The sequence below is a fragment of the Osmerus eperlanus genome, chromosome 12, assembly GCF_963692335.1.
Source record: "Osmerus eperlanus chromosome 12, fOsmEpe2.1, whole genome shotgun sequence".
NCBI classification, from domain to species: Eukaryota; Metazoa; Chordata; class Actinopteri; order Osmeriformes; family Osmeridae; genus Osmerus; species Osmerus eperlanus.
The window spans coordinates 6,023,609-6,051,262 of NC_085029.1; the positions used below are offsets into that span (position 1 = coordinate 6,023,609).

The 27,654-nt window shown below is 39.0% G+C and overlaps 1 protein-coding gene across 5 annotated transcripts in view; it reads right to left on the reverse strand.

The window, feature by feature from the left end:
* The window catches only part of vti1a (vesicle transport through interaction with t-SNAREs 1A), a 137,492-nt gene that overhangs the window by 75,883 nt on the left and 33,955 nt on the right, over nucleotides 1-27,654 (reverse strand). For 3 of the 5 annotated variants that reach the window (XM_062475109.1, XM_062475112.1, XM_062475111.1), the window contains exons 4-6: nucleotides 27,565-27,642; nucleotides 23,014-23,034; nucleotides 16,251-16,335 (exon numbers count right to left, since the gene is read on the reverse strand). In XM_062475109.1, coding sequence (XP_062331093.1) covers nucleotides 16,251-16,335; nucleotides 23,014-23,034; nucleotides 27,565-27,642 — 184 coding nt within the window. The remainder of the gene's footprint in view (nucleotides 1-16,250; nucleotides 16,336-23,013; nucleotides 23,035-27,564; nucleotides 27,643-27,654) is intronic. The other 2 variants (XM_062475110.1, XM_062475113.1) reach the window with 1 other exon arrangement.

Here is a 27,654-nt window from a genome sequence, read left to right on the forward strand (position 1 = left end):
TAGCCTTAATTTCGGTTGAACAGCTGTTTGGTGAACATGCTTACATTTGAGATCGGTGTCCTGATCAGGCATTAAAACAATACTAATATATGTCAGAATATGTCATTGACTGTTTAGTACTTGAGGTTACAGGTAATGGTATGCACATTTCAAAGTTGGAGTCAGATATTATTAAGGAGTTGATTCCCTGCCAACCTGTCAAACAGTCCTCCAGTCGGGGAAGAGCAAACCCAAGTGTTCTCAGATTTTATAGATATCAGATTAACAGTTATTTGCTTGCTCGATAGCTAGAGACGAACTAAATGTTTTTTAAGAAAAGTTCATCTCAATATGTAGGATATGTTAGCAAGCTATATTACGTTATGTAGTTTACAAGTTGGTAACATTGTTTGTTTACATAAACAACATATTTGGTGTTCCATATTGAATCCCATGCACTATGGGCTATTGCCACAGCAGTAATGGTTTTAATGGCACCATGTTTCTATTATCATGTCCTTTTAGGCAGCACAAAATGTAATTGTTCTTAAATTAAAGTCTTAATTGCGACTAGTTAGTGTTTCTTTTATTTATTTCAAGGAATACATTTTGTATTGTTGTTAATGTCTTTCCTTAAAATTTGTGGATTTTATAGCTTGAAAGATATTCTGGCCAGGAGACAAACAATATTGTACTTAATAAGTAAAATGTACAAAATATATGTATTATAATAAGAATCTGTAGTGACCAAGTTGGTTACACTGCCCTTGTACTCTGAATTCTACATTCAATCAAACCAAAACAAACCAAAATACATTCTCCTCCTGCAGATTCCACTTTGAACGGTTCATTATTATTTTTTTCCATCATTTTCCAGTCTAAAGACAGGCTTCTATGGACCCATTTTAACCCTTGTGTTATCTTCGGGTCATTCTGACCCAACAGTCATTGTGACCCACCGTCGTATTGCGACAACTTTACCGCATACAAGAACAAAGTGAAGCATTTTCTTTTAACCGTTGGGCTGTCTCAGACCCCCCACATTGCGAAGGTTAAAAGAAAATTATTTTAATTTGTTTTTGTATTGGGTAAAATTGGGTAAACACAAAGATGGTTCGTTATGAACCTTTGGGTCATGTGACCCGAAGGCAGCACAAGGGTTAAACAATAACAAGGCAGTTGGAGAGGTCAAATACTATGACTTCTAGGCTCTGACCAACTCTCTTGGACTCAGGTTGTATAGAAATATAGGGGAGTCAGGTGGCTAAGTGGTGAGGGAATCGGGCTAGTAATCCGAAGGTTGCCAGTTCGATTCCCGGTCATGCCGACTGACGTTGTGTCCTTGGGCCTACTTGCCTCGGGGGAGAATGTCCCTGTACTTACTGTAAGTCGCTCTGGATAAGAGCGTCTGCTAAATGACTAAATGTAAATGTAAATATAGTGAAACCTGCAGATGCACAGGATGTCATTATTGACATAGGTTGATTTGATGCAAGTTTAATTCTGTGAGTATATGTGTGCATCTATCTATCTTCAGGCTGTGTAATTGAAGCATAGGCTACAGTGAGAAAAAGACAGAAACAAGGAAAAAGGGGGGAAAAAAGAAACCCAAAGATATAGAGATGGGTAGAGAGAAAAAGAGAAAGGGAGGGCTTATGTGGGTGGAGTAGCCAGTGCAGGGGCTAACAGGGGATTCACGTTCACTCAGGCTCCACTGATACACCGCCAGCCCTTTGAAGGGATTATTAACACGTTTTGATTACTCTGGTCCAGTTGTCACAGAAAATATAACCTCCATCAGGCTATGAAACAAACTGCCTTTTTGTTCTCGCACGCCCATTTCAACCCTCTCACTCACACCCCCACCCGCATCCCCACCCTGGCCAGCCCGACTCAAAGCAATCCACTAATTACAGTTTCAGACATATTGGAGAATAGACTAATATACCATTAGACTGATAGAGAAATTAGTCGGCCTCTCTGGTGGCCTCTGAATGAAGGACACACGCACACACAAGCACGCAAACCCGTATGTACGCACACACACACGCACGCACGCTCCCACACACAATGGATTTCCCTATCAATTTACATGGGCAGCCAGTTAATTTTACGTTTAAGGACACGGTTAAGAGAAACTTTCAGACCTGTAGATCACTCTTTAGTACAAATCAATGAAAAAGGTGTATTGCTAATGTTTGCAAATAAATTATTTGTAAAACAGGATATAATATCAGGAAAAATAGACATTTCAAGGCTTAAGTCCAATGGTAGGACTGTCTCAGACACTAATGGATTTTACCTGCCATGTTCGTTGTTATTAAACATTCTTATTTGCATGCAAGAAGTCTTTTCATTATTGATACTTTCAAAAGGCCTATTGACTTATTAGACTACTATTGACCATCTCTCTCACAGGGTATGATGAGCCTGACATTTGATAAAGATGAAATACATAAAAGACATACAGTTAGGTCCATAAATATTTGGACATTGACACAATTTTCATCATTTTGGCTCTGTATACCACCACAATGGATTTGAAATGAAACAATCAAGATGTGCTTTAAGTGCAGACTTTCAGCTTTAATTTCAGGGTATTTACATCCAAATCAGGTGAACGGTGTAGGAATTACAACACATTTTATATGTGGCCCCCCCCTTTTTAAGGGACCAAAAATAATTGGACAAACTAACATAATCATAAATCTAATTGTCACTTTTAATACTTGGTTGCAAATCCTTTGCAGTCAATGACAGCCTGAAGTCTAGAACCCATAGACATCACCAGACGCTGGGTTTCGTCCCTGGTGATGCTCTGCCAGGCCTCTACTGCAACTGTCTTCAGTTCCTGCTTGTTCTTGGGGCATTTTCCCTTCAGTTTTGTCTTTAGCAAGTGAAATGCATGCTCAATTGGATTTAGGTCAGGTGATTGACTTGGCCATTGCAGAACATTCCACTTCTTTGCCTTAAAAAACTCTTTGGTTGCTTTCGCAGTATGCTTCGGGTCATTGTCCATCTGCATTGTGAAGCGCCGTCCTATGAGTTCTGAAGCATTTGGCTGAATCTGAGCAGATAATATTGCCAGAAACACAGAATTCATCCTACTGCTTTTGTCAGCAGTCACATCATCGATAAATACAAGGGAACCAGTTCCATTGGCAGCCATACATGCCCACGCCATAACACTACCTCCACCATGCTTCACTGATGAGGTGGTATGCTTTGGATCATGAGCAGTTCCTTCCCTTCTCCATACTCTTCTCTTCCCATCATTCTGGTACAAGTTGATCTCGGTCTCATCTGTCCATAGGATGTTGTTCCAGAACTGTACAGGGTCTTTTAGATGTTTTTGGCAAACTCTAATCTGGTCTTCCTGTTTTTGAGACTCACCAATGGTTTACATCTTGTGGTGAACCCTCTGTATTTACTCTGGTGAAGTCTTCTCTTAATTTTTGACTTTGACACAGATACGCCTACCTCCTGGAGAGTGTTCTTGATCTGGCCAACTGTTGTGAAGGGGTTTTTCTTCACCAGGGAAAGAATTCTTCTGTCATCCACCACAGTTGTTTTCCGTGGTCTTCCGGGTCTTTTGGTGTTGCTGAGCTCACAAGTGCGTTCTTTCTTTTTAAGAATGTACCAAACAGTTGATTTGGCCACACCTAATGTTTTTGCTATCTCTCTGATAGGTTTGTTTTGATTTTTCAGCCTAACGATGGCTTGCTTCACTGATGGTGACAGCTCTTTGGACTTCATATTGAGAGTTGACAGCAACAGATTCCAAACACAAATACCATACTTGAAATGAACTCTAGACCTTTTATCTGCTCCTTGTCAATGAAATAACGAACTCCCATGAGGGAATAACATACACCTGGCCATGGAACAGCTGAGCAGCCAATTGTCCAATTACTTTTGGTCCCTTAAAAAGGGGGGGGCCACATATAAAATGTATTGTAATTCCTACACCGTTCACCTGATTTGGATGTAAATACCCTGAAATTAAAGCTGAAAGTCTGCACTTAAAGCACATCTTCTTGGTTTTGAAATCCAAAGTTAATTTCCTTGAAGAAAAATACAAAGATGTGGCAAATGAGAGGGATTTTCTTTGTTTCATTTCAAATCCATTGTGGTGGTATACAGAGCCAAAATGATGAAAATTGTGTCAATGTCCAAATATTTATGGACCTAACTGTACATCCATTTTCCCAGTTACCCAGGCAACTGGTGGTACCATCGGTTCTAGCCCGCCCCGGCTTTATAGCCTGGGAAGCAGTACCGGCCCTATTGGGATCAATTAGAGCTAGCACCAGACTCAAACACAGCACAACTACTTTCAACTGGTTGGTGGGAAACTGTGGGGCTATCGCTTCGCCTCTGTCCCTCTCCAGACAGGGCACGGTGGGGGCCATCGATTAGCACGTTAGCGTAGGCTGCTGTCTTTCTGCAGGTGGGCAGATCTTTCTGCAGCTAAGGTTAGCAGGGTTTGCTACATGGGTGGCTGCTGGTTACAGATTCTGGGAAACTGTACAGCCTACTAAAGGCAGAAAGGTTTGCTCGGGCATATTCGTGTTTTAACATTCTAGCAGATGCAGGTCAGCACCTCATGAATGAGGAACCCCAAAAAAAAACACAACAAAAAAAACTAATGAGGAACTAAAGATTTCCTATCATTAACATCTTGTTAATTGATTTTCAATTACTGCCTTGCAATGAAGCACCAAAAGAGATCAGTCAGTCAAACATCAGGAATAATCAGATAAACAGGCATAGAAGCAAATGCAGGAATTGGGGCGCCTGAAAGCAGTCAGCTGCTTGTGTTTCCCTTCAATCCCAGCTGTGGCAGAACACACTTTAAAACAAAGCACCTGACTTATCGTCTCATTAGCAGATCTCTTTTGACTTGCTGGAGACATACACTGCTACCGTTTCTCACCCTGTCGCTTGAAGACGAAATGAAAAGATTCCAACAGACAGCCAAACATATGCTTCTCCGAAAAAGGAATTAAGTCAAGGGATTCTTTAGGAAAAAACATCAACAAGTCAAATGCAAAGTGAATAAAACACGCTGAAAAGAGACATGGGTTTCAGATGACACCGAACCTGGGTGTATTGACAGGCGGTAGAGGAAGCAGGGAAAGCCATCTACTGACTGACCATTAACTACATATCCCTTATGTGAAATCTATATACATAAACAGGTTGTGTACTGAGTGAGAGGCTGTTTGTGAAATGTACAAATGATCTGTAGATGGAATGAAGTGGCGCACATCAAAGGATTTGGAGTGGGTGTGAGATAAATAAGTAGGGCAGGCCATGGACACAAACAGACAGAAAGACTGACAGAGAGACAGAAACATACATATGAGAGAGCGAAAGAGAGAGAGGGGAGGAGTGACAGTGCATTAGAAAGAGAAAGAGAGAGTTAGAAAGAAAATGTGAGTGAGAGATAGAGTAGGAGAGAGAGAGAGAGAGAGAGAGAGAGAGAGAGAGAGAGAGAGAGAGAGAGAGAGAGAGAGAGAGAGAGAGAGAGAGAGAGAGAGAGAGAGAGAGAGAGAGAGAGAGAGAGAGAGAGAGAGAGAGAGAGAGAGAGAGAGAGAGAGAGAGAGAGAGAGAGAGAGAGAGAGAGAGAGAGAGAGAGAGAGTAGAGCTAAAGAGACAGAAAGATCACAAACGATAAAGGTAGGTCCCGGTCTGGGAGTGAGCTCAGGTGTGAGCTGTGAGTAGGCACCTTCTGTTCATGGCTCTAAGGCCCCACACGGGACGCAGGCAGCAGAAGAACCCTGATGAACAACAGGCCTCTTGTTTGGCCCAAATAAATCCAGGTGGCCCACAATGTATGCACTGGACACTTTACACAACATTCACCTTTAAACAAAGTCATACACACACGCTTCGCATGTGTATACATATACACAACCATACTATACTGTCCTAATATTTAAATAGTTTTCAGCATTTATGGTTCCTGGCTACTTGCCAGTGAATGGAAATGCTGTACATTTTGCAGTGGTGTGGTTCTGTCATCTTCACAGAACCAATAATCAATTATCAGTTCCAATGACATAGTATAAAACTTTCTGTGGCAAATTAAAGTTAAAAGTCTTGATTACAAAGATTTTGTAAATAAATATCGTTAACCAAATGCAGATCTTGAAGAGTTTTTAGACACAAGTCACCAATAAGAAAGAGCTTAATTATCTAGTTCATTTACGCCAAAAATCAGGCCACACAACAAGGACTCCCACTGACATATCAGACTCTATTCTTAGACTGTATTCAACTTAAATGCCAAACACACTGAAATACCACATTTTCTTGTAATAGGAAACCTTCAAAAAGGTAACACTCTGTTTCTTTGATATCCATTTTCTGCTGACATTTAATTCCACTATTAAACAAGCAAAATTGAGCACTTGGGTGAAGCTGCAGCATTCCCATTTCCCATATCGAGCACTGCCTGAATCCAATGTGGATACACAATGACGGTATCTGTGTGTGTGGAGGGACACTGTGGTCTCAACAGATTTGTTTTCAAGGCCAGACAAAGGCAAAACAATCATGTTCATAGCATTTTTTATGACATTTGTTTATTTTATTTATTTGAAATGTCAAAACACTTGCTTAAAAGCTATGGAATTACTTGATAAATGGATAGATACAAGTGTTAGTGGTCAGTCAAATACAATTATGATTTAATGGCATACAATGCCTTGTACAACATTTTTGTACAACAAAAATGCCAATATTTGCCTCTGAATATTATTCTTACTTTACTGTACAGAAAATGATCCACAGGAGAAATACTCCAACCACTCAAATCAATTTACATCAAAGGTAGAATTCATGTGTTGGAACATGTTAACTTAACTATAGTTACATCGTAAAGTTCGTTTTTTTTAAGCCACAGTCAGACACAAAAACAACAGCATGTCCATATGATTAAGATCTTAATCTTAATCATCATCATCGTCATCATCATGATCATCTGTCCTTTCCCCATCTCCCTTTGTGCGTAAAAAGCACAATCCCTCTCTCTCTCCCTCTCTCCTCTCTCCTCTCTCTGTCATACACACACACACACACACACACACACACACCTGTCCTCTCCTCTGCATTCGCTTCATACATCTTAACTCACAAGCTATAACAATTAGGCATTAAGTAGGCTGTTACTGTGACTATCAAACTGGTCAGTCTAAACAGCTCATTAAATTACAAAAGCACAATAAGCACACACAAACACTGTATGCAAGCCAGTATACAGTCTTAGTTAATGTGATATACATTAGACTAAATGACTGAAAACTGAAAGCAAAGAAACTTTGTAAAAAACAAAACAAAAGTATTGTGAGACTGAAAAGAGGCTGACGATTAAACTGTCATAGACCTTTGTCAGACATGAAGTGATGCTACCATGTCTGATTTGGTAAAAAACTAATCCAAGATCAGTCAGAACTGAGAAAATGTACTGACCAAACACACACACAATGAGGTTCTCATGAACACACACACCTAAAAGTGTTAATATCCTCCACAGGCACGGCAACAAAAACAAAACTCAGTGATAAATAACTGTCTGCTGCTTGTGCGTTCTCTTTTCAGGAACTATGGGGCACACAAAGACCCGTCCAAAGACTTAAAGAGTGTGTGTGTGCATGCCAAGCCCACCTTGTCACCTACTACATTGGGGAGAACAACCAAGTCTGGTTTTCACTTTTCGGTGGCTCAAGGGCGCAGCCTATCTGCCAACGAGCAGAATGCAAGACTAAAGATTCCCCACTGATCCAGTCAGGCAGTCAGCAGGCAGTTTCATTTATATGTGAGTCCAACTGTTTGTACTGCCAAGGTTACAGTATGTTCTTAAGCTTGGAAAAGCTGGGACAAACAAAAACTCCTGCAACTTAAAATGCAAATGAGCGCCAACAGTGATTAACATAAAAAGGGAGGGGATATCAATTAAGTGGGATGAGCTAGAAATTCAGGGACAATATTTTATATGCATCTACGTCTATCCATGAAATCCCAATCTGCTATTATAAAGAACTACTGTCAGACTAAGTATTGTAATTGTGGCAACATTCCATTACAAACTATATTGAACCTGACAGAACAAACTATTTTAACTGCTGCAGTGAAAGAAGGTCTGAAAGGAAAATCAAAAAATGTATCCTCAACATAAGATTTTCAAATCAGCACACATCTCAGCATACCAACTCAGTCATTCCTCAGTCAAAGACATGGTTCCAATATATAATCTATTCCCCAAATCCCCCCCCCCACACACTCCACCTGACACTTCTCTCCTATACCCCCCAGACAAAAGCTTTGCTGTCCCACTGACAGACAGATGGGCAGACCAGCTGACATCTCTGCCCAGGCTTTTTCATGTTCCCGGGGCGTCCTAAACGTGTGGGCGCCCTGTCCGTGGACGCAGGGCGGCCTGAGGAGAAAGCTCCTTTGAGGGGATGGAAGGGGGAACGTGAGGACCCACTCCGCACAACCGGGGTAGAGATGAAGAGCAAACAGAGGAGACACACAGAGACGGCTAATATTGGATCTAATGCATATCTCGCATGTCTGTCTGTCGGTCTGTCTGTGTGTGTGACTGTGTGTGAGAGTGTGTGTCATTTTTTAGTTGAGTTTTTATGGAGAGTGAATATATATGTAACCCTGCCCTGTCCCCTCACACAGCAAACTTTACTTAACATAGGACCTTCTCATCTACATGAAACAGATGCCCTACCTTCTGACATGCAAATAGCAAATTAAAACAATTAGATCTAGACAGCTTTGTGTTATGTAATGGGACCAAATTACGTTGCCCCTAAATAACAAGAAACAACTTAACATATTGTTATATAATAATAAGTATGACGTCACAGCAACCCATTTGCTTAATGAGTGACTAGATCTTCAATAGGAACCATATTGCATGGTAGGTTTGAAGAATATTATTAAGTTATTAGCAGGTTAATAACAATGGGGAAAAAATACTAAGATGATGCATAACTTCTCTCTTTTCTTTCTCTTTCTAATTCATAAACGATCAATCTGCCACACTATTCTTTGCTCTTGGTTTTAAACTGGCATCAATCTACTATCATCAGTATGCCATTCTCATCACAGAAATATTATTTCTGATCTGTGTCCCGGGTGATGGGGTGAAATGATTCTCCAACTCTCGTTTACTTGATTTCAGCTCTTTTTCTCAATTTCTTTTAAAATATTTCAGCAGTTCAGATGTACAGCTCTTTAAAGCTCCCATAGGGCCCCTGAGTCCTCTCTTTTGTCTCCTATTTCCTTCTGAAAGTGCTTTCTTTAACACATACCCAGCTCATCCCAGTTGTTTTGGGAGGCCTTTCCTTTCTCTTTCTTTTTTACTCTCTCTTCCCTTCTCTTTCCCTCTCTCCATGTCACACGGGGGTCAATGCTACACTTTTTCTTGAGCGCAGAGGGAGGTGGGGGGTATCTTTATAGGGCGTGCAAGCTCAAAATAGCAAAAATAAGCCGCTTCAAGGTTCAACATAAGCTGTCTAGCGATTTGAAGGGGCTTTTCCGATATTTTGAGATAAGGCTACATAAACACATTTTCACAATAGATACTGTGATAATTACCATTTATGATATGATGAAAATAATTGGATAGTGGTTTATTTTTTCATGATCAATGCTGAGATTCATCGAAATCCTGCCAAACTTGGTTTTAGTTTGACGGTAAAAGATAATGGCCTCAGACATAACCTATGACATTTAAGACACCTAAGAAATCTGATCATATCTGAGAGGTAATAATTGATTTCAGAAGATAAATATACAAATGTAGCTATACAAAAAATGAATAATGTTAATTGTGATGCTGTCCTACATAATGTAAAGCAGAACACTTATTTTGTCATTTAGGAATTAAATAGATACTTTAAGAATAATTAAATACAAGTCTTGCGTTTGCTGGAGCTAACTGTAGATCCATTTCATTTTGTAAATACCAGCGATCCCTGTTAACATCCAGGATGCAGATAAAATGGATGTTAAAAGGTGCGAGCAGTGGTTGTGGATCTCAGATTTAAGGAAATTGTTTGGTTGTATGGTATGGGTTCTGGTCTTCTTCAAAATAATCCAAAACATCTCACTTGCTATCTTCTGATAAGGCATCCATTGAGGCCACTGTACTTGTGCACCATGTTTTAACGGCAAACACCTGCGGGAAACGCAAACAAGCGCATATAAAACCTGCACACACACTCAAGTCTGTTGATTGAGCTCTTGCACGAAAGGTCCATATGTTGGCTGGCCATTGTACCAGCCTTGCCTTTTGTCTGCAGCTGAAACTGCCGATGGCACCTTAGCTACCACAGTTCAAGCGTAAATATTTTTTTGGGGGGGAACCACAATATACACTGTTGCCAGTGGATCCCTAAATCCTTGGAACAGCTGAGTCCTAGGGTGACAAAGATAATGGCGATTTATTGCAATGTGAAGCTTTCTCATTGCCACCCTCCTACCCCACCCAAACCCTACCCCTCCCTTCTCCTCCCTCAAACCGATTAAAATTAAGCCGTAAACATGTGAGGATGGAATTAGCACATTTAGCGAGTCTCCTCTTCCCACATCCCATTTTCGCTCTGGAGCGGCTGATCCCCGCAGCCGAACGCGGGTGCAATTTTAATGACTCAAGACGTTTTTGAAGTCCACATGAAAAAAGCGTCGCTCCCCGTTTGTGGCGGTGCTAGATATGGCGAGGCTGTGGCCGGCCGTGATTGGGGGTGGGGGGGGGAGACGACACACACCGCCGACTCGGACTCCGGGCTCTTCGATAGGATCGGTGTCATTTTCCTCTCCACGATAAGACGCCTCGCTGACAAGGCCCGATTAGGAGAGAAAAAATCATTATTGAGACGCCTTTCATCCGCCGGGGGGTTTACCGATAAACAGCCTACCCGTGGGTAGATTTACTGAAAGCAAAATGTTACACGTTATATAAGCGTACATGTTGTTGAAATAAAGTCTTGAGCTACATTCTAGTATGTTCCATAGAGTTTTTTCAACTTTTAGAGGCGGGAAATACGTTAAAAAAGGGCTACATTCTGTAAAACTGCAAACTTAAGATGTGAAATATTTATGTGCCAGCTCTCAGTAATAATGATCAAATAACTTTCAAAAAATATTATTTTGAAACACAATAAAGCTTTTAGATCATATCACACTACAAAAACTATGCTTTTTAATATGATATACATTGAGGAAATCCATTTTAACAAACTCTCCTTATAATTGAGAAATGAAAAAGAACTCCCTGAAATATTGAAAATATACTTAGTAGTGTAGTAAATAAACTAGACGTAGATAACACACAGACATATATACGTCTAAATTATACATCTAAATATTATATATGTATACATATTATACACAATGTTTTTAATATGTATAACTTTTTAAACCAACTTTTTACATCAAAGTATGAAGTCAAATTTAGATTGGAGTAAATGTGATTTCATTTTCTAATCTTCATATTTAACTAAATAACCTATTGTTTAAAAGTGATTTTATAACAAATAGAAAAAGAAATTCTAATATATAACTTTTACCATCATGCCAAGGAAAATGCCTAGAAAAAGGTCCTTCTCAGCATTTAAAACCCTACATACAGTTTAGACAACAAAATACAACTACTAAAACTAATATGTGCTAGTATCCCATATCTCAGCAGAATAACAATACATTTCTCTCAAAAAAAAAATTGTTTTGAAAAAAGTGCTGTTTAGATCATGGGTGGAAAAATAGCTGTATTAATTGATGTTGTTTGATCTTATTATTATAAAAGGTAATTGTTAGGTATTCCTAATCTGATTACGCTGATGTAAAATTACTTTCACAGTCTGCCCTTTCTATTTTTTTTTATAGAAACAAGTTTCTTAAGTTTTTTATTCATTTCTTTTTTAAGAAAACACAGAAGAAAAAAAATACTTCACTGAACCTCCGTGCGTCTCTTTTTGATCTTAAAATAAAGCAAAAAATGTATATGAAAATGTAAACCCTTATAATAGCCTTCATTATATATAGCTTATTATGCCATTTAGCATAATGGTTAGAAGCTAAGGCTCTTCTTTGGTGGCTCAACACCAAAGAACAAGAGTGTGATCTTTGAGAGAGTAGAGAAATAAAGACAGTACAAGAGAAGCAGAAAAAGAAAGTGTAGTGTACGATGGAGGAAGCAAGATAGTGTGAGCTGGGGACAAGCATTGCGCTATGTTACTGGGGCACTCCAGCACCCATGGACTCACAGCAAGGCTCAAAGCCATGCTCCGCTTCAAACAGGATCCGAGATTTTTTTATGTTTACAAAACATATTTATTTATTTCTCTGCTCCCATCATTTATCTATTTATTTCTCTGTGTTTCGACACCCCGTGCTTTGCCACTGGAGTCATGTTGGATGACGACGGAGTCAGCAATACTACCTCCCTCCCTCTCTTCCTTTCGCTTTTAATGCTGCTGCAGTTGGAAATCAAACCGCTCTAAAACAAATTGATGTACTCTTTAATATAGTCGTCACATCATCACAGGGTCCTTGTGCGTCTGCCTTGGTGACAACTGCAGGGCTGCTTAGCTTAGCCCCGCAATAGCTGACGCTTTGTTGGTCGCTTCAATGATTTATCACAAAAAAGAGAGGGAGAGAGAGAGCAAGAGAGCAGGAAAGGGAGAGAAAGAAAGGAATGGGGTCTCGATTGAGTCATTGGCACCTTTGATTGACAAGGCCTAATCAGCTTATCTCTGTGCTAATAAAGTTGATGGCCTGCGGTGCTGCTCTCTACCTGGCACGGCATGAACTTTGGGCAAGCGAGGGGCCCCTGGGGGCTGGGCCCCGACCCTCTCTGCTTATCTAAACGGGGCTGAAATCAATCCCTAATGAGCTGTTTTCATTTTCCCCTATCGATCGCGGCGAGCTCCGACACCAGGGCCGCAAGCCGGGAAGTGACCTCAGCCTCATTGCTGGCCCCTTCAAAATGCAGTTTCTCTTTTTTCCTGGCCACCCTGTTATTTGTTGCATTTGGTTTGCTTTGTTTAGACTGCTGAGCTTTACAGAGGTGGCCCTGAATGGATGTTTTGTTAACAGGTAATGACATAGAGTGTCAGAAAAAGGTTCTACACTAAAATAAGCACACTAAACTTTCTGTGCATTAAGAACACAGCAATACAAAGGATTATATAATAATCTTCCTGACCACATTTCAATGATGATGATATACTTTTAGCCAAATATATAGTACCTTCTGCCTGTTTTTTATGCTATTAATAGACAATAACTATATATATTGATGGTGTCCACTAAAATGTAAACAATAACTCAAAATAAAAAGAATAATCTATATTTTTGAATTAACCACACTTAAAACAATGCAAAACTAATACAAACCAATTAATAATGCATCAGATTATTTAGAAAATGCCCCTGGTAAAAGTATGTGAAAGGTATTAATCAACTTACAATCAACTGATTAAATACAATGCATTTGGCTTAAAACGACTTAGATTTCCAACACAAGCTAGCATATCGATTTATTTTTCTGCCCAATTGTAAAACATAACCTGCTCACTCTCCAATATATTATAATCACAAAACAAGAAAATCACTACTAAGATGTCTTGTCTATCACTTAACCTTCCGAATCATACTCTACTCATATCTTACATAAAATGGTAAAATATCTAACAAACTGACATCTATTTGGGCCTCCACATTTAGGCTTTGCAAAAAAACGTGATTTAAATGCTTTTAAATTGGCAAACTGCATATCCTCCGCCTATATTTAAGGCCCTCTTTAACAGACTAGCCCTCTTTTACAGACTAGTCTCCATGTTAGTGTGCTTGGCTTTTAAGTCCATGCCCTGCGCTAATGAAGTTCCATACTTTATTTATGAGACAAACAGAGTGCCCAGTTCTTAAGAATGCGTGTGGTAAATAGCTCTGCATGTCCACAGAGCCTCTTCAATATCCCTCAAAGGGCCCTCAGTGCTCTTGGCAAGTATGTCCCGCTTTGCTAAATACACTGGAGAGAGAGAAAAAAGGAAGCAAAAATTCTATAAAATGATACTCTATGAAGACTCACCATCTCTATGAACTGACGATTTTCTTTTCAAACGTGACCTTGCAGCACCCTGACTTTTTCTTTTCTGGTCATTAAGACAAATGTTGTCAATTGCCATGAAATGGAAAGAGAACTGCAGTTGAAGAACCATCTTGTCTCTGCCTTTGTTCAGGGTGTATCTTTTTTTTAAGGAAAAAAAGTTATTTGTTTTTACTCCATGGTCAATTACAACTTAGGAGTTCCAAAATGTCTGACAATAGATTCAGATGTGCTTTGACTTGTGAAATAGCTACAACTGTGTGAAAAGAGTCATTCTTTCACATAAAAGAGACATGTATATTCAGTATATGACTAAAGAGACAATTGAAGTAACAATTACAGCACCAATTGATGGTGTTAAACCTCTTTGGGTGACATTCTTTCTGAAATTTGACATTTCAAAGCTTTAGCCATAATATTTGCACTGGACACCTTCAAATGAGTATGATGAAATGTTTAAGTGTACGAGTCGTCATTTTAATATTAGTATATATATATATATATATATATATATATATATATATTTTAAAACTGAGTAAAAAAAACATTTACTGGACAATTTTGCACTGGGTAGAATTGGACAGTCCTGTACATTGTATCTGTATGGAATGTGTAAAGCATGAATAGATGTGCCTGATAGCGTGCTCTGGCGTTTGATTATTCTAGAATAAATAAAAGGAAATATTAGGTGTATTACTGGTGAAAAACACGATGGAATGCTTGAAGCTTGGCCAAGGCGATTTGGGAATGCAGGGATTGGTTGGATACATGTTAAACTGATAACTTTGTAACCTTGCAGATGTAACCAGTGTGCCTGTGTTCCCAGGGAAGTCGTGTTTTCTCTTCGTTTGCTCGGTCCTCAGCAGTTGCTGTTTAACGCTGTGCATCTGAGCGGATGACCAGCATTGACAGGAGGGTGAGAGAGGTTGCGGATTAAACACTTGGGGCAAAGCCACACACATCCAACCGTACCCCAAACACACCCCACTGCTGCTGGTTGGGTCTTGAGCAGTATGTGTGTGTGTGTGTGTGTTGGACAAAATGCAATATTTCTCAGTTAGAGGAGCACACAGAGGAGATGAGACTGCCACTGGTGACAAGAGGTCAAAGGGCGCATGGCTGCCCCTTATGGGGGAAAGTACCGAGCCCAGGAGGTAGAGAACACGGTTAGGCCATGGCCCTTTTTTTTTTTTTTTTTTTTTTTTTTCACCAACCGACATGACAAAACATCAAAACAAGGCACTCGACTGAAAGATATGACTGAATGGAATCAAAACTATGGGATTCCACAGAGTTTGACATGTTGAAAGATAGGAATAATGTGATGCAGCAGATCATCAGAGACATATGAAACAACATTTTTAAGCAGAGAATGCAGATTGTATTTATGAATTTGTGAGCAAGACTTACTGAACATCAAAAGCCGGTGGTCTGCGAAACCCTTTCTCGACTTGAATTATTAAATCTGTGGGTGTCGCACGCACACACACCACCATGCCATTATAGTGTAAATTAACAAACTTTTTCAAAACTACTGCGGAAGCCATATAAAGCTAGTTGATACTTCAAGAATGAGCTTTGATATCTCTCTAAGGAATACACTGTGCATCAATGATGTGGTGACTGTCAAGAGGAAAGAGAAAAAATGATAACTGGTTTAATCTATTTAAAATCCAAATTAGATAATTTTCCTGAGTGTAAAGATAAAATCCAACCTTGATAATAAGCAAGAAATACATGTATTTAGGGTGTGATGTTACTCTTTGTTCTCTGAATTAAGAACTTTTGGTGGAACACTGACATTAGCTATAATCGGTAGACCCCCCTGTCTTTTTGAGCTAAAAAGAAACACTGCACAGACACAGAGCCACACAGATGCATGGAGAAAAGTTTTTTTTTCTTTCTTTCTTCTGGGAGCCGAGAGCGGAGCAGCGGCTCCCACTCTCGTTGCCCATACACCTTGCTTTCCCTCGCATGTCTTTGATGTGCTCCTGAAAATGTCACCAGTCGTCAAGGCATTATTTTTTTTCTCCCTTTCTCCACCTCGCATACGAGCAAGACAATTTGCTGTCGCTCACTGACTCCCCCCAGAACCAGCCCCAGCGCCCGCCCCTCAACCCAATCCAAACAGAATGCGTACCGGTTTCCACAGCTATCTGGTAGCCAGCTTCCAGCCTCCGGGATGACCTTTCTAGCTTCTCTGTGTTGTCCAACAGATGTGCTCTCTGCATCAAATAGAAAAAAAACACAGAAACAAAAATAATGATTGAGAAGGCAGGGAAGCAACACAGAAAAACACTACAATGTCACCAAAAGAGATGTCTATCTGGTCTATGTGGCCAGTATAAATGAGCCATAACAAAGAACCATTTTACAAACTCCTAAAATACTGTAAGGGTCACATGGTTGCCTTTTTAAAATGAGGTATCCCTCCTCATTTGCTCCAGAGGCAATGTAATGCAACTCATTACTTCACATTTAGTGTGGGGGGCAAAGTTGAAGAAGGCAGGAAGAGCTAATTGAGATATAATAAATTACAATTTGCAGCTTTCATGAAACAAATCAAGCCAATGGCTCTGAAATTATGTCAAAATCAAATATGTTTGTGTCATGTTTGGATGTTTTGGTTAAAGGCACATTGAACATGTTGCTTTCCCAAAAGTACCGTTGGTGGGAAATAACATTAAATATGTAAAAAAGTTAGGGTTAGGGTTGAGATAGACACAAAGACAAAAGTCATAGTCTAAATGGTCTATCTACATAAAACTAAATTGACACTGAGAGGCTGATGTACTACAAACATGTTGGGAACCTTTTTAACACAGGTTAAAATGTGCCTGTAAGATTCCCAATTCACATACATCAGATGAATGGCACCTCTCCCTGAAAGGGGTCTAGGCCCGTTTCTGCACTTTGAGAGGAGGGAGGGGAAAACTAAAAACTCTAGTTATAGTAAAGCTGTCAAAATATGTACTGGCTAATCACTCCAAGGAAATGAAACAGAAAAAAACACGATGACATCCCACTTTTCAAAGTTTGACAATCAGAGGGATGGGGAAAAGAGAGAGAGAAAAAAAATCCTTCCTCTGATTTTTTTGTTGTTGCTTGTCTTCTCTTTTCAGTTGACAGATGTCATTTAAAATAGCAGAAATCCATTTTAATAGTTGAAGGGCAGGGAAGGGGTTGGGGAGGGGGTTGGTGAGAGATACTAAAAGGGTGAGGAGGAGATATAGAGGGAGAAAGTGGAAGTGGGGGTGCGTAGATGGGTCGGTGTGCGGATTTGCTAGCAATAGTGGTGGTAAAGCACAGAGGGAAAAATGGAGCCAGCTCGGGCTTAATGAGCCCCTATGGATCAGCGGAGATGGAGGGGACGTATTGACATGCAACGCTTAAGCTAATACACCTAGACCATGGCTGTGCCTGTGTGCCTGGGAGCATAAGGCAGACGGGGATACTGACAGAGTAGCGCGCTCCCCCGGTTCTTCAAAGAGCTCAAGTGATTAGTATGTTATCATTACCATTCGAAACGTGATTTTCCTATTCCCTCTCGGCAAAGGTGACACGTCTCGGGGAGACGGCCAGCGGACTAGCAGCACAGAAAAGCCACTTCAAAGCGTTCCACTGAATTTTGCTCCCTCTCTTTCTCTCTCCCTCATTCTGTCTTCTTTCAGGCGGGTGGGGGAATTCAGGGAGGTGGCGGTGTGTTTGTGTGTTGGGGGCCATTAGAATAATGTGTAATATTATGGTGACAGAACCTGAAGGAGGAGGGAATACAGCACCAGCACGAACCAGTATTCACACCCCAACAGCCTCCAAATGACTTATGCTTTCAAAAAATGTCCCTTCATAATATGAGAAGAATAACACTAAACAATGTCGATACCCACATTTTTGTGAATAAAGAGTACTTAAAAAGAACATATAGCAAATACACTTCAGGATGTTTAAACATTTAGAGATTCCTGCTAAATAGACCATTCTGAAATCAATGCGACTGTAGTTAACTATTAAGATATGCAAAACATCTGTGTGGACTTTTTATGTTATTGTCCCCTTTCCTGCAAAGGCTCACTTGTTGTTTGAGAATCCACAATTTCCAGATAGACATTAATAATACTACTTAAAATCTGCAGTAACTTGTCATACTTAATGATTATGTTAGAGTTGTTGTTCTTTGAACTGACATTCAATTAAGGATATCATTCTTAGTAACGCTATTTTTTTCAATTCAAGTTTTGTGCCTGACCCCGATGAAACACATGCCAACTTTGGCTTTCATACGCAAGGGATTTTTCATACTCATGTCGCAGGGGAGTGTCCAGGAGTTTTGGGGGTTTATTTGTTTTTGGGTGGGGGGGGGGTATTAGAACCATTGCAGATAAATTGCGATTCTAACATTTCCCTTACAGGTAAAACAAAAAAGGTCTGTCTGGCAGGCCTGATTGCATAGAATCATAGCCCAGCGTGGGAAACCCCATGACATCAAGTTCAAGGGATGGTTAGGTTGAATAATCAAAATATATTCTGCAACCAGTTGTACTGTCTGTAACAAAAAAGTAAACTTCCTGTCTGACAAATTCTGAGTCATGGATTCTATCTTACAACGAAGGCCTACACCCTAATACACACATACCCTAACACTGACCAGGAATCTGACATCTATATCAGTCTATGAATAAAACTTCACTCAGCTTAATAGCCAACAATTTGTATGCTGTAGATATAATTCCACATCCACAATACAAATATTGTGGATGTATTACTCTTCTAGTCTGTGCAGATGTATGCATGTCTTTTTTTATGACACCTATATTTTCAACAAAGGCCTTTTTGGAAACAATAAAAATAGATTTTTTTATACTTGATTTTTTTTGCAGTGGAGTTGTAAGTTACTGCAGTTGTAAGTTATTAACAGTGAGCCCCAGAACAATGCAGCTGTAGCTCAAAAGAATATCTCCCTCTTCTTCTTCTTGACTTTTTTTCCCAATATCAAACACAGGCGGTTACTATCACAATTTTCAAAAGTTCAGATGATTCCTTATTATTTCAATAAGGGTGGGGGAGAGTCAAAGTGAATAATGATGACAGCTGTGATTCAGACTGACTGTGTGATCTTCTCCAGGGTTTGTTTGGGAGTTGTAAGACGAGGAATTACAAGTGTCAAACAGCTGTGAATAGAGGTGTTAAATATTTAAACATGTTTTCCAGCTGAGGAAAAAGTATAGTTTTTTAAAGCTGGCTTAAGTGTGTATAAGCTGTAAAAGCCTTTGATTCAAATGCAGGAAAAACTGGAAGGAAAAGGAAGAACAGAGGAGGTTGATGGTGAGGAGAGTGTGAATCAAACCAGATTAAATGCTGTTCCTCTACTTTCCAAAGGGAGAGGTGAGGTGAAGACAATCCCAAAACCTTCAGTGACGGAAAATCAAGGTGGGAGGAGAGGGGAAACCAAAATACCGCTTTCTTGAACTATACCAAATAAATTTGCAGTCTGGATCATCTCCCTTTCCCACAAAGTCTCATGCTGGCTGAAGAGATGCTACAAGTTTAGCAGAACCAACAAAAAACATGAAGAAATCTTCCTGTAGTGTGTTTTTATTAAACTGTGTTTTAATGACTCTACTTAATACTGCCTCAAAACTAAAGACAGAACACTTCGGGTGAGTTGGACTCAGTGGCGATGGAGGTGAGGGGTTGAGTAATATTACAATTAGTCATTTTATTTGAGGTTTTTATTCAAAATGCTAAACCATTGATGAAATTTCATGCAGTTTGTTTCATGTATTAGCTCTCATTTAGCATTACAAAAAACATGACTACATTTAAAAAGAATTACAAATTATTTCAACCCTTCAGTCAGCCTACCTAGTCTTAATGAAAAAAATTAATTAAAAAAACTGTAAATTATTTTTTATTATTGTATAATTAATACAGCTGCAGTCCATTAGGTACATTTAACTTGTGCTTTGCTAGTAAATAGGTAGTTAACGTGTGTGACTCCTCAAAATACCTACAAGACCCATCATGCCACCCCATGTAAAATGCTCTGGACATGCCACTGCCTGAACTAGCTAGCTTTGCCAGATACAAATTCAGACCCTGTTTACACTTGGTTTTAAAGATGCTGTAAAGCAAATTCCATGGTTTGCTTCTCAGTACATTATACACGTGTAGGATGAGTTGCTGAATGCAACTTTGTCGCACTGAAATGTGGAGTTAGACCGTTGAACAGTTTCTCACCCGTTTTCTGCTCAGGTTTTGTATAGGCGGGGCAAAACCCAACCTACCTACGTCACAGCCATCTATGTCAGATCACAGACGGTTGCATTCTGTTACTCAGCTGGTACGATGCAAAGACAAAGAAATTAACACATAAAACATTCAGAGACTGCAGGTAGGTCTGTTCTGATATCTGCAATTGATTTAGCTAGTGTTGCTAAATTCAATAAATTCGAGGGGGCAGAGCTTCAGCTCCTTCAGGCGACACGCCCCCCCAGTCTCAAGCAGAGAAGACTGTTGATTTTCTCACAATTTCAAAGCCTAATTTAACATACTTGTCTGTGTTTTTTTTTTTCATTCGAATTTGGATGGGTAGTTAACAACACATTCTTCTGTGGTGTGATGAACTTAAAACTGATTTTCAATTCCACTTTGCAGCATCTTTAAAATGTGTCTGGGGTGATCGGATCACAAGAGGACAGCACTAATTACAAGTGTTAACGACCACAATGACGCACTGTGATCCAATCTCTCAAACCACCTGCCAAGGTGGTCTGGGATGCATTTGATCATATCTTTTGTAGTGTAAACGCTAATGCATCAGGATGCGTCCCCAACAAGGACGTAACAGGAAAAAACGTAATCGAGAGCCACTGCTTTTCAAACACTTAAACTCACTTTTATCTTGTCCTGCTCTTTTCCAAGTAACAACTGACTTTGTCAAGACAATCTCAACAGGGTCAGCCCATACCACAATACACTTCTTTTTTCTAGCTATCCCATGTGAAACAAACCTGGCGCTATCTGGTCTCACTTTAGAGGAAGTGATGAAGGTTTTAACAAAATCTTAAGTGGTCAGCTGGACACCTTGAAGACATATGTGAGACAGTGGTGATGGGACAAGGGTGATGTGTCTTGGCTGTCCACTTGTGTTTGGATCACTGGATTTTTAAATTAAGTATAAACAGGGACAGAGTGGGCTAATAGGATGGTAATTATTTTCTGTGCTTTAGAACAAATTGGGTTTCGAAAATACAAATATGTAATTCGCGCCTCCATCCAGTTTTGCACTAGCAAATGTATTTTTAACTAATTTATGTTCATAGGCTAGCATGTTTGAGTCTATTGGCTCGCGTGACAATTGGGAGTGGGATCAAAAGGCACACTTCTGTAAAACTGTGGTAGAGTTATTCAAACTTCCACCCTACATGCAGCATAGCAAACTGACAGATTTCAGGTGGAATTCTATCCTTGCTCTTTGAGAGTATGCAGTTAGCTACATCAAGTGGATTAAATCTTTTACCTCTAGACAAGATTAGATATAACTTTTTTCAACTCTGAAGGGAAATTAGACTAGCTGTAGCTAGCTCTCTGAATAATAGAGCCACCCGTTCCTGTACCCGTTTGATAGCTAGTGAATGAATATGCCCACAGCAACAAGCAAGCTGTAACAGCAACTAGCATAGCACTAACTTGATAGTGGAAACTGTCACTACCATGATACAATACAACCTGGTAACTTTCAGTGAACACATTGGGACAACCTAGGGAAATGTTAAAGTTTAATTTATGTCTGTGGATACCAGATTCACACTGATGTGAACAAATTACTAGGCTGGGCTTGCATTCATCAAGAGAGCTGATTGAAGAATCCCTTCCACATGTTTTCATTCAAGACTCAACTGACCCTTGACAAGCACTCCGACACAAACTACTGAAAGTATAGGCAGAGATATTTAATACATGTAGAGGGTGTCATGGAAATTGTGCCCAAGAAAAGCTAACCAGCTAATAGCACACTTTGTGCAACAAGTTGTACTTCTTCATCTTATATTTCTTCATATCTGCTTTTGAATCCCATATTGCTGCATGTTGGACAATTGCACACAATACCTAGGTTGTAGTCCAGCCTCGAGAGTGTGGGCATGCTGTACACACTAGGATACGCTAGGATATATAATTCAAAAATACTACTGTCACTTACATTTGTGTTAAAAGTTCACATAACTGATTTACTGGTGGTCTTAGATCGTTAAAGAAAGCATCATCCACTATATAATGCTTGAAGTAATCCTAAAAGTACTGGTTTATATTCTCCAGCTACATGTACTATACTGCCCATTCTACTAAGGTTTTGTGGTGCAGAGTTAGATTGTTACATATAAATAAACATGAGCAGATCAAAACATGTTTTTGCATGAAATATTTAAACAACTAATACCTTGATCATATTGATAACTATATTGGTAGAGCTATTCCACCACATACCAAGCCAGGCAACACACAATAGATTTCTTAACAAGATAAGAAAGAAAATATGAGCTGAAAGCAGAATAAATAAGCCATAATAGCTGCTGCTCAAAGACAATGAGCTTTCTGAAATTGTGAGAAGGCCATTCACTCTCCTGAAGTGTCAATTATCCATGCTCTGTTTTAATGTTAGGGTTTTGAGTTTTAAGAGCAAAACATTGGAAAATATTTCATAACATTTCAACTTTTTGGGGACAAAATGACCTTTATTATAATAATTCCCAAATAGCGTAATAAATAGCCTTGGCCTTTGGGTTGGGTAATCAGAAATGTACAAATAGTATTCAAATGAGCTGATTTTGATTTCATGTAGGAGAGATGAGGTCAAAAACTCTGAATGAAGGAAATCTAAAACAGGAAGCGAGAAAGGCACTTACCTCTTCACGTAACTTTATCAACTGCCATGTGAAGGCAAAGAGAAAGAGACATAAATAGAGAAATAAAGGGAGAGAGTGAGGGACAGATAAAAAGGACAGCAATGGCAGGAAGCAGATCAGTCATGCGGCTGGGTACAGAATTAACCTTGACGATTTATCTGTTTGCATGTTTAGCATTTGAAAATCACAGACAAACACATTAAACGAAGCTAAACACGAGACTCTTGCAGATATTTTTGAACAAACCAAGATCAAGTTCTGGTGCTGTCACAATAAACAAAGAGAGGGAATAGATTTCTCGACTTGTGGTGTCTAAACAAGCATCATCAAGGATTTCACATCACAGAACTTTATATGAAAAATATGATCTACTCTACAGTGGGAAAATGTGATTTGATACAGACATAATTATAAAAAAAAAGGAATTCAGTACAAAAACTAAAACGCTAGAATAAATGCTCCATTTTATTGCAAATAGGGGAATATTGGGCGACTTTATTGACAGTTATATGTGCGCCATAGCTGACATTTTGTCAATATTTCATGTATTTCAATATGCCTTCTGTGTGCATCATGTGTATACATATACATAAATAAATAACAGTAAAGTTTATAATGAAGAGGTTATGAAAAATTTATCTTAGCATTATTTATTTATTATGAAAAATAATAGCACATTTTCAGTGGAGTAAATAGAGATAGGTATTTAATTCTCCATACCTGTTAGCTAACATAAAAACATAAAACAAATATTGGGGGCAGATATAATTCAAGCCTAATAAAGATTAACATTTTGTTTTTACAAAAATGTACTTCTCCTCGTGAAAGGAAAGGGGGAATATGATATGAGCACAATATATTTGATAAAGAAAGGGCAGGACTTTCTTTTTTTTGTAAGCCTTTGCAGGTTTTTTTTACTTTTTTATCTAAATTTCTTGGGAGAGATGTAAGGTTAGCAGATCTAAAGGGAGGCTCTGGGCCACTATTACTGCCCTCTTATCTCTCTTTGTAAGAGGTGGTCATTTTGAATATTGGTGGTTTGACATAACTTGGTATCTATTAGAAAAGGGAAGGAGGACTTGGATCATACAAAAGAGAAAAGTTGTATCCGTGTTTCACTGTTACTCGTTATAGCTACAACTGACACCAATATTGGACCATGCTGAAACAAGGATTGTCACACGCAAGGCCTTATTAGCAGTGGCATTCAAACTATTCTAATATTTAAACTGAACACCTACATAATATCGAGATTTGTATACTATATTTTATTTTATTTATAATTGTCTGAAGAAAAAGTTAAGAGACAAAAGCATAAATAGAGGAAAATCAACCAAAGGTACTGAAGTTTCATTAAATGATCTACAAAATAATCTGTTAAATTTGCTCAGAGTAAAAATTCAGAGTACTAGCCTCAGGAATAGTGACAATGACTGGTTGTAGTTTTACAAACTACGGAAAATGTGGTTTTCTTCTTTCTTATGCTGTGAAATAGCCTGAGAAGAGGACAAAGTTTAAAACTACACCATAGATCAGAGATTTGGAGTTTGGACAAGCTCACCAGAGCTGGCAATCACGCACCACAGCTCTGCCGTTCAATTCAATGAGTACCAAACAAAACTTGTTCCATCTTATTTGTTCTGCTTGGCCGATTGTAAGTCCTCATGGTGGATTTGGAGCCAATATTCAGGGCTTTGTGCAGTGTATTTTTGTTTGAATTGTCATCTAGCTTGATTTTGCTTTGGCATCCCTTCTTTAAAACATAAACCCAAAGTGTTATCTTTGCTAAAGCAAAATAAGGTAGTAAATGCTGGATATTGTAAATGTTATAATTACGCCTCATCCACCGCCTTTCCCTGTGTTTTTCTGATGCCAGCCAGTATTCAAAAATGCACTGCTCCAATTTTTCTGTTATGATAATCAGCAGATTTTTCAAACAAAGATTTTTTTTTTTTATTCAATACGGAATTTGATACAAGTGGTAATCTGCTTCCTTTGTAGCCTGTAAAATCTGGTCCATGCCGGCTCAAACCAGCACAATCTCTTGTGGCCAAGCCTTCTGCTGTGACTGAAATCGAAACTATTCCGTAGAGTGTTTGTGTGCAAAAAATTGTGTGTGTGTGTGCTGACTGCTATGCGTGTGGTATGGGGAAGTGTATCTGTGTGTCGTTTGTGTATGTGTGAGCTGCATGTAGAGAGGAAAATAGAGGGGAAAATGTGCAATAGCAGACTAGCACATTATTAAAAAAGAGTGATAGCGCCAATTCAGTCTCTGTCCGCATACAGATAACAAATAACTGCTGAACTCTATTAAATCGTCTTTTAGCCATTATCACGCCATTTTCAGAACTTATGACAACTCCCTATTTACTTAGTTATAAATCCTTGGCATGTACGAAGAGATTTGTGACTGGTAATGATCTGCTCAGTCAGGGTTATATGAAATGATTCTGACCTCTTTCAGATCGTCAGGAATTAAATTGACCAACTCACCCTGGTGCCCCCATCTTTTCCCCTCCATTCTATTGCTGTGATCCCGTTCGATAAAAAAAAATGAAGTTGCAAACACTCCACTCACAGCACTTATGTTATCTCAATAAGTTTTTAAAATGTAAATGAGGTAAATATGGCAACAAGCAAATAAGGAAATATATGTAGCATCTATTTACTTTACCTTGTCTCTGGCTGACACATTATCGTTTCTTCTGCCAGCTTGTTATGGTGTGTCTGCTTAAGAGTTTTACAATGTTATTAAGTCTTTTATAATTTAGATTGTGAAAACCCTGCAGTCATAGTTAACAGCAAGGTACTCCTTTTCAAATAAAAATAGATGTTTTTGAACACGTTTTTGTACAACTGGAGATTTTGAAAAGGCTGAAAGAGAACAGACATACAAATGCATTCTGATAAAATTAGAGCAACATCCCCCAGCTTATCTTAGTACTTTTGACATATCAACCCGTGTCAGAAACATCACAATGTTTGTCTGCATTTGAATGTTGAGCATTTTTTTTGTATTTTAAAGATAGTTCTCACAAACCTTTTTTTATTTGGGATTTCAATGTTTGTAAATAACAAAAAGCTTGTTATTCAATAAAGCCTTTAAACATCCACAGTATTTATGCACTATAGTAGCTCTAGTACTTGAGGAAATATGTGACAGTTTGAATGAAATATTAATTGTGAACAATCATTTCAGCCATGGAATTTTTTGGGTCACTTTTCTTCTTTTGTCTTTGACAAGATTTTGATTTGAAGAATCACTGTCTGGAATGTGACAGCTCTTGCAGGAAGTTTACTTACAATTTCTGTATGAAAGTTGAATGAATTCATTTTTGTGCCTCCCTAATTTGAGAATATGCATATCAGTTTTCCATCTCGGGTATACATATGTCTGTAAAACATAAGTTTGGATCTATTCCATAGGTCATCCATGAAAAGGCAATGAGGAAGCTATCAAAAAAGTATAATATTACTTTTTAGCTATTGATATACAATTCTGATTTAGCTGTGCTCAGCAGTTTGTAACATACTGTGACTAAATGTGAACATGCATTTAATAATTTTGCCATTTAGTTTTGTATTCAAATACATACTTTAACCCACACAATTTATACTGAGTAAAATACAATTACACTGATTTAAGAGGTGACAGACAGGCAGGATGTCTCAAATGAATAACAACCTTTGCTGTTGATTTGTGCAAAAGCACTTCAACTTTTTTTGGATTGTGGCATTGTTGAGCAATTGAGATAACTTTGAAACTATCATTTCCGTTATTTTTGTAATTTCATGAATTAATTTCAGTACATTTTACCCTGTTTAATGTTTCTGCTTATGGTCCTGAAATAAATAAAGATTGTTAATATGCTACACATCTGTTGCTTTTAAATGCTTTGAATTTAATATGACCGCAACCTCAGAAAACCAAAACATTTACTTGAATAATAATTATTTTCAGATATTTACATGTTCTTCAAGGGTAATTTGATTAATGGTAATTGGTGAATGTAAGTTAAGAAAACATGAGAGCTGTGTTGAAAAAAACTAAACAAAACAGAATTGATGTTGATGTGGAATTGAGGCACCTAAGGTTGATACTGAATCTGTTCTGACTATCAGTATTGTGTGGGGTATTTAAATCGGTCAAATACGTTTTTTTGTTCATTTTGTTTTATATGTGTGAAAGTGTCTGCCTGTCTTCCAAGGGGGAAGGTGCTTCCATTGGTGAAGGATCTTGATGGAGGGGATAAGTACACAGCCGGCTGGAGAACAGCTGTGAGGATAGGGGGTGGGGTAAGTGGGGCTTGGTTTTGACCCAATCTGGTGCTGCCCAGACACTAGGCCCAGACCCTGGAGCCCATTCATTTAGAGCCTGGCCAGCTTTGCATTAAACAGGCCTCCTTCCGCATGACTTGGTGCCAATGCTATGTTGGCCCTTGGTGGCCCCTAAGAAGGGCCCTGACAGGCCTTGAGACCCCACCCCCATCCCCTCAAACGGGGGCCAGCCACCCACACAGGGAGCTGCCAGGCCACTGATTAGCACCTTACCTGACTCTCTGAGGAGCCCGGGTCCTCCCCCAGGAGCTCGTTCCGCACCTCATCACTGTAGGCAATACGTGACCTTTTCTAAAGGAAGAG